The following is a 17010-nucleotide window of genomic DNA, read 5'->3' on the forward strand; positions in this document are numbered from 1 at the left end:
AGATAAAGAAGATTAAAAAAGAGGTTTCTTTGTGACTTTAGGAAAAGATCTGCCACGCTGAGCACATGGCAAAAACACAGCACATAGAAGAAATACAGCCTCAGTGAAGTGATTTAAATTTTCTTCCCTTCATAAAGTGCTTTCTGCTGAAATTGCTTTTCTGAAAATTCACTGAAGCCACTTGCTGGCCCTTTTATTAGACAGGAAGGATTTAGATATTTCAACTTCCATTGACAAATCCACTTCAGGAAATGAAACCCTTATTTGATTTGTTTGAAGAGAATGAATCATAGATTTTTTTTTAACTGAAAGAGACCTTTCAAGATCATCCAACTCAATGCCTCTAGTTTATAGATTGGGAAATCGAGTTAACAGATTTGTTCAAGGCCACAGGGTGACTCATGGCAGAGTCCAAAGCAGAACTTCGGTCTCAGGACTTCCAATCTGGTGTTCTCTTCCTGACATCTGGGTTGCTGTTGTCTAGTTTCAGCCCATGAATGAGCTTCCCTGATGAGAAATGTCTCCATTTGTCACTGCTCAGTGACTTCCATGAGTCTTTCAGTTATGACCATCTGTGAATGAACCAGGCCAACCTGTAGGCATGAAAATCTCACAGAGCATGGCGACCTTGTTGCCTCAAGCATGGGACATTGATGAGGTTCAGGGGTTGTTCCTAAATTTATGGAAGCGCCTCCAGATTAAAGCCCCTGAATTTGAATACCAAGAAGGAAATATTTAATTGTAGATTTGCATGCTAGATAATATCCATGGTATAGACATTTGAAAAAAGGGAAAATAATGAACTTACTGAATGTGTGTTAAAAGAATAATGGTGTTTCCACTCCCTCCAGAATGGGAGGGATTCTAAGTCCCCAAAAGGGAGAAGAGCAGTGAGTGAACTGTGCTCACTGGATCCCCAAGATCCCTCTTGGATGCTGACCCAGGGCAGGAGCTGCAGCCACTGTCCAAAGGGGCCATGTCCAGCGTGAAAGGACCAGTTGGAGGGAGGAGACAGCTGCACACATTGAGGACTAATCTTTTCCCTTTCTTCTCTGAATGGCAATCCTAAAATTATTCTACTTCCCAGAAGATGGACCCTACAGAACTTAACTGATGACCTACTTTTAGATTGTATCAAGCAGCAGATACATCAATTAATGTTGCTATGCTCCAGGGTCTGTGGTAAGGCTGAAATTAGATTTATAGATTACCTGCCTCCATGCCGTGCGAGGAGTCAGAAACGCTTCATTTCCCCTCTCCTCCTGGCTCTGCCTGCTCTGACTGCCCCTTCCTTGCCATCCTTTCTCTTTGGTTTTCCTGGGCTCCTCTCTTGCCCCTAGCTTTTCTCCCACTGCCTGGGCCTCATCATCATGAAAAATGCTGGTGCCCAATATGTGCCCATGTCCTGGGATCCAAATGGAAACAGCCTGTGCAGAGCAACGCTGTGGGGCTTTGATTTCCTGCAGTCTCCTGAGAATGAATCTCCCTTGCCCCGCGTGGCCCAGGGAGAGAGAGTCTGATCACAGTCCCAGATCATGTTGAGACTCTCTGTGAAGTACGGTCGGGTGACATGTAGGAAATAAATGACTCCTGAAAGGGCATGGAGTCTGGTTTCAGAAAACACTTTTTCTTCTAACATTGCCTTCTACTCACTTTTATTGGACTGTTTTCATGAGAGCTCTGATCATGAGCAAATGTTCCCGGGGAATCATGGTCCATACCCTGCTCTTATAGGAGAGGTTTGGCTACAAAGACAGGAGACCAGGCTCACTCAGAATAATAACTACATTTCTCCTGTCACTCTGGAATATTTTTTTTGTCCCAGAAATAGTTATTTGTGTTTTTTATTCCACTAGTATTTACCAGGCACTCACTATGCTAGGTACTGGGGTGGCAAAATACAAGGTATAACCCAAACCCTTCAGAAGGCTGTGCCAGGCAGAGTCCATGGGGCTCACAATCTACATAAGTTGTCCCCCCACCGCATAAAAAGAGATAGCCTACTGCTTAATGACTCATATGAGGCAAAACGTGTATGCTCACCCTGCAAGTTAAATACTGTGCATGCGCAGCTTCTAGACAAGTCCCCTAGCTACCCTTCCATGCTGCAGTTCCCAGGCTCTGCCCCTGAGCTTTGGAGCCACCACACAGCTGCTGACAGATTACCCAAGAGGCAATACTGACTTTGGCCTTCAAACACACTGTTGCATTGTTTCACCCTACCTACCTGCTTCCCCACCTGTCTGCAAATTCTCATTCTCCAATAACAGATAAATTCTTTCTGGAGCCTTCCCTGGCTTCCCAGCAAGATTTCAGTTCTTGGCTTATGATACCTCTGATTCCATGCTGGAAGTTCTGGACACTGAGGTCCTCAAGGGCAGGGACTTTGGTGGCATACTGTAGTCTCTAAGATGGACACAACAGGACCCCCAACCCCTTATGTATAATAAGATATTAAGTTGCTGTTCTTGATCAAAATGTAGGGCCTGATTCCTCCCCTTCCATCAGTGGGTGCATTGCTATGGTTGAAATGATGCTGTGTTACAAAATGAGGACAGCTTCTGCCTCTTCCTCTGAGGTTGCTATTTTTGGGACCCAGCTTGCTGTGAGGAAGTCCAAGCCAGTCACATGGAGAGATGCCAGCTGACACCAAGTATCAACTACAAGACACTTGAGTGACAAGCCTTTGGATGACTCCAGGCCTCAGCCCTTGAGCTGCCCCATCTGACACCACATAGACTAGAGATGACCTGGCCCAGTTGCATTTTCATGAGCAACGCAAATCGCAAATCCGCAAATCGTTGTTGTGCTAAGCCACTAAAATCTTGGCCTGACTTGTTACACAGTATTAGAGCAATGTCTCTTTCCTCTCTATAGGCCCAGCATCCAGCACACAGATTGACCAGAGCAGTCACCCCACGAATGTTTCAATGACTGGCTACAAATGGTTCTTTGATCTGAAGCTTCATCTACTATGTGACATCTTGGTGATGGGCATAGTCTGCTACTTTGTATCACCCAGAAGATCTTGCTCAGAAGACCCTGACCTGTTCTTTGGTGCTGCTCCCCTCACCTCCACCCTGGACCCTTTGTTCTCAGGCCTCCTTTGCAATCCCGCGCTGAGCTTTTGTCTAAGGATGCCTTGCTCCTTGGCCTTTGCTTAGTCGGCTTTCACCCCCCAGACATCAGCACCATGGCCATTCTCACCGACCCCTTCTCTGAGCGATGCCCCATAGAGATGAAAATGGTTCCAATGTGGCTCCATTTGGGCACACTGACAAGGATCTTCTACAGATCCCCCAGCCACAGGCCTTCAGGTATGCCCACCTGTGCTGCAGGTTGGGTGGGAATCACATTCTTCACCAACCCCAAAAAAGACTGTGGATGCTGATGAACCAATCTTCCCCTTTCTTGCCCACAAGCGCCTCCTCAGAGGGCAGGTGGCCCAGGCATCAGAAAAGGGCAATCTGTTTTATCTCTGAACTGCAAATGATGAGAGCTGGCTGAGGGGAGGGGGTGGGGGGAAGAGCAGCTGTGCTGGGGAAAAGGCAGAGAGGGCCACTGGCATCTGCATGAATCACACAGGGCTATGAGCAGCTGAACGTCTCTTCAATCTCCAAGATTCGTACAGATGCTGATGGCCATTCTCTGTCCCCATCTATTAATTCTCATTCATCCATCAAGCATTTACCAAGGCCTTACAACATGCCATCCTCCTACTGAGGGGTCCACAAGCTCTGTGTTCTTTTCTTTTAGCAACAAATCGGTTAACCTCGTGAACACCTCCAACACCCATTCACATTTCCTCAGATGATTCCTGAATGACAGGTTATCCTCATGTGGACACTTCTCCCAGCCATCGTTCTCCAGCGGCCACCAGTGCTAGCACCACCCATGCCCCTGAGCTTCTCTTACCCTGAGGAAGGAATCCAAGGCGCCATTCTCCATGAACTCTGTGATGATCATGACCGGACGACTCTTGGTGACCACTCCCTCCAGGCGAATGATGTTGGGATGGTCGAACTGGCCCATGATGCTCGCCTCGCTCAGAAAGTCCCGACGCTGCTTCTCCGAGTACCCGGCCTTCAGCGTCTTGATGGCCACATAGATTTCCCTCTTGCCTGGAAGTTTCAAACGCCCCTTGTACACCTCTCCAAACTCCCCTGCAACAAGAAAGCAATTGTTACCTGCTTCCTTCTCAGTGTGTGGAACCACCAGGGGAGGCAGCTTATCTAGAACACTGGTGCTAGAAGTGGAATTGTGGTTAAAGGGGCAGAAATAAAACAGTGTTTTCTCACTGTAACTATGATGTCCCTTGACTGCCTCTAATCAGTTCTTGACAAACAAGAAGGAATACAAAAATACAAACCTTACCTAGGATCTTAGAAATAGTTCAGGTAACTAAAGTGGAATTTCAGAATATATATGAGTTTTTTCCCCCCATACTTGGTTTTTCATTTGTGTCCCTGCTGAATAATTTAAATGGAAGGGTCAGTTTCACTTTGGCAGAGGCATAATTCATTTTTACAGAGCCTGGCACGAGAATGTCCAGGGCTAGGGGACATGCTCAGGTTTTTAGTCCTCTGAATGAGATGAATAGCATTAACATTCCCCCAGAACTCGGACCCTGAGAAGTTAGGAGGGGAAGTTAGCAGACACTGTGCAGGATAAGAGGGGAGGGAGCAGGATTGGCCAGAATCCCAGATCACCTTGCAGACCTAATAAGATGAAAAAAAAAAAAAAAAGGAGGCAATTATGGACAAGGAGAGCCCCAGACTGCAATGCAGGCCCCGAGAGTCTCATCCAATCTCAGAGCAAAGACTGGCCGGTCCAGAAAGTTCTAGGCCCTAGCATCCCCGCCAGGCTCAGTCATGGGCTGGAGCTGCCAGGAAGAGCTGGTCTCTGCAGGAGAGCTGAGGCTGATCCTGAAGGCGCTGCAGCTGGAGGCTGGCAGCTACCTGCCCGCCTGGCCACTCAACAGCACGTGGTGTTTTAAGCAAACAGGAGCTGCAGACCTCTGCCAGTGCCACAGCATTGGAGCATGTCTGCAGTAAAATCACCATGGGTGAAAGCAGTCTGGTGACACCATTTCCGGCTGCTTAAAAAAATTCTGTTGAATCCTGTTAAATGTACTTTCAAAAGTTATTTTATTTTTTAACTTGATTTTGTAAGTTCTAGTTCTTTCCCGTGAAGCAGTTTAATATCTACTGGTAAGTGCATCCCTGAAATGTGTGTCAGAGGCCTGACAGCAGACACATGGCTCTCTGCTGGGAAAACGGTCGTTTTTTACTTTCAGCTTCTGGAAGAAAATGATGGACCACACTGTGAGCAATCAGATAAATTACTGGCCACATTAGAAAAGCCAGTTAACTGACTCTGCTGTGAGTCAGTTGGGAGTTCCTTTTGTTTTCTGCTACAAAGATTGGAAGGAAGCTGCATGAAAGGGTTTTTCATGCAAAACTGCTCCAGAGTCAATGGAACTTGTGAGAATCTAAAGCTAGATTAGAGGTTGGCTTAAGCACCATTAGGAAGATTTCAACATGGACCTTGCAATACTAAGATATATATCTTGTGTAACATTGGTCTGGGCATTCAATCACATGTTCTTTGGTGAACTGATTGAGGTCCCATTCACGTTGGTTATGCACCCCACTGTAGTGCCTGGTGGGTGGTAGGCATGCTGATAAAAGGTGGGGTATCATTTGTTACTATTGTTTTGGATTTTGCTTTATCCAGTCTTGGGTTCTAAACTGCTGGAGGCACTATCCCTGCTCTATCCGAAAGAAATAGAAGTGCCAGTGTTTACATTTTTATATAAGACAATTTGCTGCAGCATCTTCTACAGTCAAATACCATCAGACAATCACCCAGGGGATGGTTGAAAATGGCACAGCCAGCCCTAACCGGTTTGGCTCAATGGATAAAACCTCGGCCTGTGGACTCAAGGGTCCCAGGTTCGATTCCGGTCAAGGGCATGTACCTTGGTTGTGGGCACATACCCAGTAGGGGGTGTGCAGGAGGCAGCTGATCGATGTTTCTCTCTCATCGATGTTTCTAACTCTCTATCCCTCTCTCTTCCTCTCTGTAAAAAAAAAATCAATAAAATATATTTAAAGAAAAAAGAAAATGGCACAGCCATCCCACAGAGTACAAGGAGCTACTGAAAACTAATAGATGAGCGATAGGGACTGACTTGAAAAGATGTCCACATTACATTGTTAAGCAAAGAAGAAAAGAAGAGCAAGTTATAGAATGTGATATGTAGTATGTGCCCACGTGGGTGAGTGTTTATATGCAAAAATATTTTTTAAAAATCAAAACAAATTTATTTTTAGCTTCAAGTGATTTTTTTAAATGGTTACCCTAGAATGGTGGGAATAAGAGTCTGGAAGCATAGGTTAGGAAACTTAGTTTAGTTACTTTTATGTTGTTTAAATTGTTCCCATAAGCATTCCTTTTGTAGTTCAAATGTGTAAAACTTAAAGGAAAGTACTAAATAATAGTGACCTATCATATATGTATGTATGTATATTTGTATGTGTACATTTCCATATACATGTATATCTGTGTATGTGTATATATGTATGTACCTATGTGTCTATATGTATGTGTGTGTGTGTATATATATATATGTATATATGAAATCCATCTCTCTGACACCTTGACCTAGCAGGTATTCAATAACTATGAGCTGAATGAATACAAATTGCATATTTGATAAGTATACTAATTGAAGAATATTGGTATTTCTTATTGGTAATAAGTTCTATTTTCTTTTAGTGAAAATACATAGTTGAGAGTTGAGGGGAAAAATATGCTCATATTTCTTCTTAGAGGAGACAGTGCACCAATATTTATTGACCACTTACTGTGTGCCAGGCACTGTGCTAGGCTTTTTGCCGGTCTTATTTCATTAATCCTCACAACACCTTCATGAGTTGAATATTATTATGTCCATTTTACTAATAAGAAAACTGAGGCACAAAGAAAACGTGCCCTGAACCTCAGAGCTGTGAGTCAGAGCAAGAGTTGTCTGCGCCCACTCTTTTGCCTCTCGGAAGGATGCTCGGTTAACAGTGCCACAGCGAACAGAGTTGCGTAGATATGAAATTATAATCCAGAGACCACCATGCCCCAACAGTTCATGTTTAACAGTTTATATGCAGTTACTGTCACAGCAATTCAGTATCCCGGGAGCAGCAAACACAGTGGAACTATCTCATGGACAGATGTCCCTGCCTGGCTAGCCAGGTGGCACCAGAATATTTAGGAAGCACTTTATCAATTTTTATACATCAGTGTGCGAAGTTTGGAAAAGTGCTCCAGGTGAATCTGAAGCTCCCCACAACACACATATGAATACCCCAGGTGAGGACTTCCATTCTATACCTGAGGTTCCCAAAGTTGGTTGGGAGACCTGGATCCCACCTCCCGTGATTCTGATTAGTTGGTCTGGGTGCAGCCTGGGCATGGATGTATTGAAAGGCTCCCCACAGGATTAGCTACAAAATTTGTGAGGCCTGATGCAAAATGAAAATGCAGGAGTCCTTGTTCAAAAATTGCCAAGAACTTTAATACTGACACTAGAGCACTAGCATGGGGCCCAGCATGACTGCACTGGCCACAGGCTGCCCAGGTGGTTCTAAAGTGCAGCCAAGGTTGAGAACCAGCCAAGGATCTTTCAAATAGATTAGTTAGTAAACTGCCAAAGGCCCTGGAATACCTGGAATTTATTTCTGCACCTTTTGAGTGCCTCTGAAAGCAGTGCTTGCACACAGGCTGCCTCTCACTTCAAGGGCTGATGCAGAAGACGGGCATTATAGATATGAGTGGGGAGAAGGAAGGAAAGAAGGAAGAAACCAACGAGTGTGTGGCTTTGGAGAGTTCTGTCTGCATGGAATGGTGTGGATCACATGACTATCCTAATTGGAAAATGTTATCCCATTGTTTAGTCTTTGTGGCTGATGTATCTTTAAGTGCTTCTAATACATCAGCTTTAAATTATATACTGTGTGGGTGTCTCATCATATAGTTTTTAAAGTTGGTAATATAAAAACATGATCTCCCGAGAGGCTTTCTGGGGCAGTGAACCTACTCTGAGTGATTCTACAATGGTGGCTACAAGTCCTTATACATTTGTCCAAACCTATAGAATGAACAACACCAAGAGCGACCCCTAATGTAAACTATGGACTTTGGGTGAAAATAATGTGTCCATGTAGGTTCATCAGTGACGGATGTTGATAATGGGAGAGGCCGTGAGTGTGTAGGAACAGAGAGCATATGGGAAATCTCTGTTTCTTTCCATTAATTTTGCTGTGAACCTAAAACTGCTCTGAAAAAAAAAAATAAAGACCTAAAGAGAAAGCTCTCCTTGGATAGGGAGAGATGGACTCTGAGGTTGGTCACAATGGTGGTGGTGGTCATTACTGCTCTCAGAAATGTGCTCTGCAATCACTGGAAAGCAGTGGCTTAAAGAATGGTGATTCTGTAAAAATAGCTCCTTTCCTGTCTGGCAAAGAAATAACTTCATGTTCTCCAAGCCCAGAGGTTTTCAAAGCACCAACTGCAAAGAAGTCAATTAATTCATTAGCCTCACTCAGAGACTGTGCTCCACCCTGTAATGAAGTACCACCCCCCCTCCACCCCCAGCCCAGGTGGGGGAAGCTTTGGCTGGGAGTAGAGCAGGGGTGGGCAAACTTTTTGACTCGAGGGCCACAATGGGTTCTTTTTTTTTTCTTTTTTTTTCTTTTTTATTGTTTTTTTACAGAGAGGAAGGAAGAGTGATAGATAGTCAGAAACATCGATGAGAGAGAAACATCGACCAGCTGCCTCCTGCACACCTCCCACTGGGGATGTGCCCGCAACCAAGTTACATGCCCTTGACCGGAATCGAACCTGGGACCTTTCAGTCCGTAGGCTGACGCTCTATCCACTGAGCCAAACCGGTTTTGGCCACAATGGGTTCTTAAACTGGACGGGAGGGCCGGAACAAAAGCATGGATGGAGTGTTTGTGTAAACTAATATAAATTCAAAGTAAAGGAGCGGAGGGGAGAGCAAGAGAACCGGATAGAATAGCCGGATCCGGCCCCACGGGCCGTAGTTTGCCCAAGGCTGGAGTAGAGGAATAAGTCTGTGCCAAGCCCTATCCCCAACTTCGGGCTCATCACTTCCCCAGCCTTAGCTTGCTGAGCTCTATACAATAAAAAAGAAATGATGTGGACTGGCAGCTCTTCCTAACAGGGTGTGGAGTATGTGAGAACATGCTTTGTAAACTACAAACTGTTGGAGACACAGGTGGGGAGGGAGTGGGGATGGAGGTGGAAGAGAAATGGAAGGAAAAGTAGGTTTCTGCAGCCTAATGGAAATTGGAGGAGGTTTATCTGAGACACAGCAGGACTTTTTGCCAGGGGAGAGGGGAAGTCTAGCTGCCGTGTCTGGGCATAGAAGCCTAAGGAGCTAAAGTCTGGGGGCTCTGGCCCGCTAGCATCTCCATAGTCTCATAAGGAGTGGGAGTCAATGGGCACATTGTTGTTATTAGTAACGAACAGAAAACCAAGGCCTTGTGTGGCTGACAATCCAACAAACTGCTGTCACCTATCTTTGACCTCAGGTTCATATACTATTCTTAAAAAACTATTTTTTGCTTTTTGGACACCTTCCCTATAATGAGGGAAAGAACTTGAGGTCTGTGGTGCTTTTTGATTTGCCACAATCTGAGTTATAAAGAGCTTCCGAATCATGGCCATACGATTTTCATTTTTTAAATAATTCATCATACTTAAAAAATATTTTCAACAAATCAAGCATTACCATTATATTTAAAATAGATGCTTATAAGGAATGATTGGGTAGTGATCATGGTTGATTCTTTCCATGCAGAGCCTTTACTGACAGTAATTGCAGTCAGCCTAATTTTGGACTGGCTGGACTTTGATTGGCACATGTCTTTGCAGCAGACCTTGAAGCCTCTCCTACAGCAAAACCTCCCCATGGCCAGGACTCAGCTTTAGCTTCAGGACAGTCTGGTGGCCAGTGGCTCTCAGCAGGGGCTCTTAAAGTGTGGTTCCTGCCCAGCAGCATCAGCATCACCTGGGACCTTATTAGACAATGCAGATTCTTGGACCCCACCTAGACCTACTGGATCAGAAGCTCAGTAGGTGAGGCCCTGTGGCTTGGGTTTAACATACCCCCGGGTGATTCTGATGCCTGGCTCAGATTTGAGAACAATTACCCTTAAGGCTGTCAGCTGAGAGTCATTTAGCCAGTTCCTGTGATTGTCCTCCCAGACAGACGCTGAAATTATTCCCTACAAGTTTCAGCTGCTTGCCAGTTCCCCTTTCCTACCTTCCTTGACAAAATGAGGAAAGAGGAAAAAAAAGGTTCAGCAGCATTAAATACCTCAGCTATTAAATATAAAATCAGAAGGAAAGAATTTTCAATTTTTGAAAATGAAACATCCAACCTGCCAGCAGGTATTTCAAGCAGTAGCTGTTGGCTGTGTGTAGCGCGAATCTACACACAATTTCACTTTTTTTTTTTTTTAGCGGCAGCATTTTGAAGTCACAAACTGCCTTAGGGGGAAGGAAAAGGGGAAAGCAGAGCTTCTAGTTACTAATTCAAACTTCCACCAGAAAAGTGACTTTTAAAGAATAAATTTAAACTAGGTTCGAATTTCCAGCAAGTTTTATTACACGAGCCTGTGCAAGGTAAGTAGGTTATTGCTGAACCAGGGATAGTAAAACCATGGCAGGCGTTCCCCTACCTCCTGACCCTGCACTCAGGGCAGGCATTACTAATTGATTACAACCCTATTCCTCCTTCTCGGCCGAGTCCCCCAGGTACCCATTACCAGGCTTCTGGAGTTGGTGAATGAGATGGAACAGCCATTGTGTTCATAATAGCTAATACTGAGATGGTGAGAGAAAACTAGTTTTCTCTTTTCTGGTAGCTTTTTGTGGTTGTTAGATAACTGCATACCTATATATCACTTATTTTTCTAACGTAAGCAAGCACAGATAATTAAAAATGCTAAACATATTGGGTCTTGTTGTCCTTCTTAAGGCACAAAATTGATCCTATTAGAAGAGGTGGACCCGATGATGGGACCAGGGTATTCCAGGAAGAACATGCTGTCCCCAGGAAACATGGGACAGTTTTTGCAGCATACGACACGGGCACAGTGAATTCTAGGATCAGATCCTCATTCTCAGCAAACAGGCTTTGGCATTCCAAACTGCTGGGTAGAATTTACCATCAGCAACAATGTCTTGGTATATTTAGTTGCTGTTTTCCAGAACAATAACCAAAATGGTAGGTGGTATGGGGGTTATGTTCACCAGACCCAGATCAGCCCTATTTGGGTTTTAATTCTTACTCTACCATCAACTCAACTAACAGCCTGACCTTATGCAAGTTATCCTCTCAGGGGTGGGCAAACTTTTTGACTTGAGGGCCACAATGGGTTCTTACACTGGACCGGAGGGCCGGAACAAAAGCATGGATGGAGTGTTTGTGTGAACTAATATAAATTCAAAGTAAAGGAACGAAGGGGAGAGCAAGAGAACCGGATAGAACAGCCGGATCCAGCCCGCGGGCCGTAGTTTGCCCACGGCTGCTAAATGTTAATTTCCTCATCAGTTTAAACACACACACACACACACACACACACACACACACACACACACACACACACACGGCTATTATGAAGGTTAAGTAAAATAATGTTTATAAAGTTTATAGACCAGTGTCACGCAGATGATGAGTACTCAGTACATGCCAACTATATTAATTATAATTACTGAAGACATCTATTTTCTTCCCTCTTCTAAAACTGCCTTCTGTGACTCTTACCCAATAGGAGGCTACCCTCATGTTGCCCACCCTTACTGTGAATGAGCCCAAGAAAGTAAGGCTGGCAGGTGGCCTTTCTATCAAATCATCCCCAAGAAATCCATCCTCTTCTTCAAAGAGAGGTGACAGGCCTTGCTGGCCCCTTCCCATCTGTACACATTCCCTTTCCCCAAATCTCTTCACCCAGCCCTCTCACCACAAGCCTCCTTCTCCCTCACCATAAGCCATCTGTGGAAATGCTGAATCAGCAGCTGCCGCAGTCAGAGGAGGATGTGTTTATTAATTAAAATACAATTGGCATGTCTTCCCTTGGATGACACCTCTTGGTGACACCTCTACCTACATTTCCATGCACTTGACAGTCACATTCAGGGCTGCTGCATATAGTTATATAGGTTACACCCTGCAGGATTGCCATCCATGCTGTAGGGCCCAATCATACATGGCAGGCCTGGTTTATGCACTGGGTGAGTCTACTGAGCAAAATGGCCAGAATTAACCAGTGCTTTGGGATTCACCTGTGAGATGACTCCTATTAGTCAGATTCATGGTTACAAAGAGCCGATAATCTCCAAAGACACCAGATGGCCTACTGCCCTCTTTTGATAGAAACGTCAATTTTTTCCATTATCTTCAGGGATAAGAGGAAAGGCTGCCCTTCCTTCATTCCACTGGGCCACTTTCAGAGCACCCATGAGCTCACTCCACCTTTCTCAAGTCTCCCAAACTCTACCCAGCTCTTATCCCTGTAATGATTTTCCCTGAGGATCTACTTTCATTCAACCATATACAACAAAGACTTAACTGAGCACACTAGGCCAGGCATGAGACTAACAAAACTACTCCTGTCTCCTTGTCCCCACAGAACGTTGAGCCCGGTGATGAAAGATGGGCATTGAACAAATTATTACATAATGACAATGAGTCATATAATTCAGTTTTCTTAAATGGTATCACACCTGGCTCATAATTACTTTTTTATTCCTGTGTTCAATATCTTCCACACTTTAGAAGACTCTTTGGCAGTTGATATAGTTCTTCAACCTCGTAATTTCTAGATTTTACTCTATTGGCCTTCACTTGCTTGCACAGCTACCACTTCCCACACCCTGGGGGCCAGGCAGCCTTCCTCTCCTTTCAAGATGTTTAATCTGATATCCCTTATTTCTGGCCATGGCATTTTTTCATGCCATGTTTCCAGTCACCAAGCCCAAGAGTCACTCCATTCAACATGATTGGATACATTCTGGTTTAGAACAATTTAGTTATTTTTGTGCAGCCTTCTAACCACCCTGGACCCCAGCATCTGCTATCTTAAACCCTCTCCAGGCAAAGCCCCAAAACTGGCCTCCATGTCTCCAAGGTTGTACTGATTCTTTCCCATCACCCCTTGCTAGTCCACTCCAAACACAGCATATATCAATTTCATCTCCCCACCTCAGTCCTGTCACTCACCCTGCTCAGAAACCTCCAGGAGTTCACCTTTTTCTATAGAATAAAATCCATACTGCAGTCTCTGGGTCTCTAGGCCTCAGCCTGATTCTAGCCTCAATGCTCAATATTTATCCTCAGCAAATTCTTCTCCCGCCCCTCCACCCCCTTGTTTTCAGGATGTGCTACACAGAGTTTCAGCCCATCCAAAGCCTCCTAGATCCTCTTCCCTGGCTCCTTCGCTGCCACCACGCCTCTCCTCCCACCTCCACCTATGTGTTCTCTGAGCCCTTCATCTTAGCTCTCAACCACCTATCCTCCGGTGTGTCTACGTTAGACAATAACCCCTGCAGGACAGCATTGCTAAGCATTCAGTGTATTTTCTGGGATCCACTACAGTTGCAGGCACAGAGTCAATGTTTAATGAATAAGGATCTTGCACTCTTAACTTAATCTCTCCTGCAACAAACATGACCCTTTCTTCTGGCTCCAATTCAACAGGCACGGGCTGGTTCCTTTGCAAATTCTTTGAAATAACCTTACACAGTCTGGAAGTGTACTAATAAGTGTTAAGCTACCAGCTCTCCATAAAACAAAGAAACAAATACCCCTGACTTGTAGCATTTGCCAATTTGCATGGTGTAAATACTCCTACCATGGCTGATGTTCAGTGGTATCATGTTGGTAGCTTGACATGGGGCTGGAAAGATTTGTAAGATTCCCAGCAGCCTGGAACAAAGACCTCCGCTTGGTTGCTGCTGACCACCCTCAACCAGACATCTATCTCTCGAAGAAGACAGCACAAATTGGCTTTTGCGAGGTAATGAAGCTCGCTCCAGCACACCACTGCTGGAAAATCATGTGAATTTTCTTCTTTATATCTTAATTTTTCCTCTTCTATCTCATTATCTCATGAGTTTCACAAAAACTTACTTTTTCTACTTGTGTAAAAGCTCAGGCCAAAGATTATCTCCTTTGTGAAATCTTTCTGATCCTCCACCCACTCCTTGAATAATGCTGAACATTGCTGGGTTGGCCCAACACTTTGTACACACATGTGTTGGAAATAACATAAAATACTGAGCACGTTATTACTGATCTGTTTGCCACTAAGACTGTCAGACCTATGAGGGGGAGAGCAGTTTGTTTACCTCTGAAATTCCACGTCCAGCATGCAAGACGTGTTCAGAAAAAGCCTGATGAAGAAACAAGTGAAGGAAGGACAAATGACTTACGATTTTTCTTTTCATGTTTCGTTACCCTATTGCAACCCAGTTTTGCCCCCTGCTCCAAAATCTGACAGGTAGTTAAGAGAAATATTGCCAATTACACTGTATAAATCTTGCCTTACAAAAAAAATTTTTTTAATTTGGCCTTCATACCAGCTCTTTTAGCACAAAGTGAAGCCAGTCTTAGTGAGGCAGGGTGTGGGAGAAGCCAGAGTGGGGACAAAGGAGAAAAAGAACTGAAGAATGGAGAAAGATTGGTTCCAACCTAGAGTGTCTACTGTTAAAATGGCACCAATCATGCAGAGTGGATTACTATCCACAGGGATTAGCTCTGGGACTTCATAATCTCAAAGAGAAGGGTGTCTGGCCGAAGGTGGTCAACAGCAACCAGGCAGAGGTCTTTGTTCCAAGCTGCTGGAAATCTTATAAACTCCTAACTGTATCAATCCTTCCCCAGTACCATGTGAGCCACAAAGAAGACTGAGCTTCTCTGTGCAGAATACACAAACATTATCGAAGGCTACACAGAAATTGAAGGTGAAGGATGAAGCAGGGCCATCAATTGCCCCTTTATAGGCATCCAGTAGTTGGTGAGCTCACCCAACATTATAATTCCCTGGCAGAATCATAAGTGAGAAGGCTTTTTACTCCTCCCCCGACAAAGGCGGAATGGGGCCGATGTGTGCTCTCTGGGATGAAATGCAGCCCAGGACACATTGTTCTAAGCACATGACATAAATAACAACATTAAAATCACTAGCACCATTACCACATGACACAACCACAATTAATAATGCAGGGAAACAGGGTGCAGGACTGAACATCCACCTCGCCAACACTCCTTCAAGTTTACTGAAGAAATCTGAGCCCCTAAGAGTACTCCAATTTATCTGGTATCCAGCCTTCCAAGGCAGGATCCTTAAGTATGTCAGTGTCTAAGGAGGAAGAGAAAATTATCTGCACAGAAGGGAAAGTCGTGGTTCAGTTACATATTTAATGAAAGTCAATGGGAAATACGAGTATGTATAGACTCATGTAGATCAGATCATGGCCGGCCGGCTGGAACTCCTGTGGGGCTGGTGGGAAGAGAGTGGCATGCCCTGTGAGAGCACCCACCACGTGTGATGCCATGAGGTTAGAGCTCTTTAAGAGGAAAACCAGAGCATGAAAATGGTGGCCTAATGGGGCAAGCTTTCAAATGCGACTTCCAATTTCACAGATGGCTTTTTGACCCCTCAGTGCATTAAGGGAGGCAGTGAATGGAAGAACAGTGACTTTCCCCTAAAGATAATATATGAAGTGGCTGTCTGTATGATTTTGACTAGACATATTTCATGGAGTTAAAATATAATATATGGGAAGAGGCAAATCCATGGCTCTTCAAATATATGAATAAAGACATAGGAGCTAAAAAGACTGAAGCATATGTGTGTGGTGAGAGCTTAAAGAGTGGCTAACACGAATTAAAGAAGAAAAGACAAAGAGTGTTGTAGAAGAAAATGAAAGTAGGAAAGAAGACATGAAGCAAACACATCTTTAAGAATACTCAAAAGCAGCAGCAGAGGAGACAATAAAGAGGTTACTTATAAAATAATGATATTTTGGGATATTGTGCTCATTTACATTAAAAAGGCTGGGTTCACTGTCAAATTGACTCAACTACTGATCCATTAAAGGAAGATGAAAATTCTGGATCAGTCTTTAGGTAAGATTTCCTGAGAGCATCTCAGGCAGTTAGTTCTGTCAGGCTGGGTTTCTATTCCCAGTAGTAAGATGGATGAGAGCACACGTGTTTCTTGGGAGTGAAGCTTGTCATGTGTTACCATTCATATCATAGATGTTCTGTAGAAAATATGGTTATGGGTGAGTTTTCTTCTGGGTCCAGGACTTCCTCTTCAATTCATCATAGTCTGTTTCTAAATGCATGCATGTAGGAAAGGAAAACTGAATGCATGGGAAGAAAACTTGGCCCGAAGGCATGGAGATATCATTGTCAGTGAGCGGGATACTAGGTCCAGCTTTCTAAAAATTTCTATTTCTTTCAAAGTCTTCTCAATTGAGCGCTCTACATGTTTTCCCTTATCTGAATTTGGTGTTCCATTTCCAGAGCTATTTCTGAATCTTTTAAAACTACAGCTGACTTCTCTGCAACACCAAATATAGCCACCATGATCAAGGTCCCCCAAAGTCCCTAGAAACACACTGCCAATGGCCAAACTCATCTTCTGGGGAGAAAGATGGTAGAGAACACCTAGAGGGGTGGGCAGAAGATTTTTGGACACCAAGAGAACAGAAACGAGGGAAAGGAGAGCCATACCTGCTCCGATGACCTCTTCAATTTTCACAAAAGATACATCAATCTCCTTGGCAAACTCCCGGACAGCTTCGTTGGGGTCCTCATAAGTGAAGGGGTCAATGTAGATCTTCATCCCTGGGGAGCCTTGTTGGAGGAGATAAGCAGGGTTAACATCCTGAAGAGGAACGGTGGTCATTAAG

The 17010-nt window shown here is 44.3% G+C and overlaps 1 protein-coding gene across 2 annotated transcripts in view; it reads right to left on the bottom strand.

Annotated features, from left to right (window-relative positions):
* The window catches only part of EPHB1 (EPH receptor B1), a 422752-nt gene that overhangs the window by 49756 nt on the left and 355986 nt on the right, over window positions 1-17010 (bottom strand). For both annotated transcript variants that reach the window (XR_013960832.1, XM_080672572.1), the window contains exons 10-11: window positions 16832-16954; window positions 3916-4163 (exon numbers count right to left, since the gene is read on the bottom strand). Coding sequence is in view for 1 of the 2 variants with exons in the window: in XM_080672572.1 (XP_080528698.1) it covers window positions 3916-4163; window positions 16832-16954 (371 nt within the window). In the remaining variant the exon portion in view is untranslated. The remainder of the gene's footprint in view (window positions 1-3915; window positions 4164-16831; window positions 16955-17010) is intronic.

Source organism: Plecotus auritus (assembly GCF_963455305.1).
Source record: "Plecotus auritus genome assembly, chromosome: 6".
NCBI lineage: Eukaryota > Metazoa > Chordata > Mammalia > Chiroptera > Vespertilionidae > Plecotus > Plecotus auritus.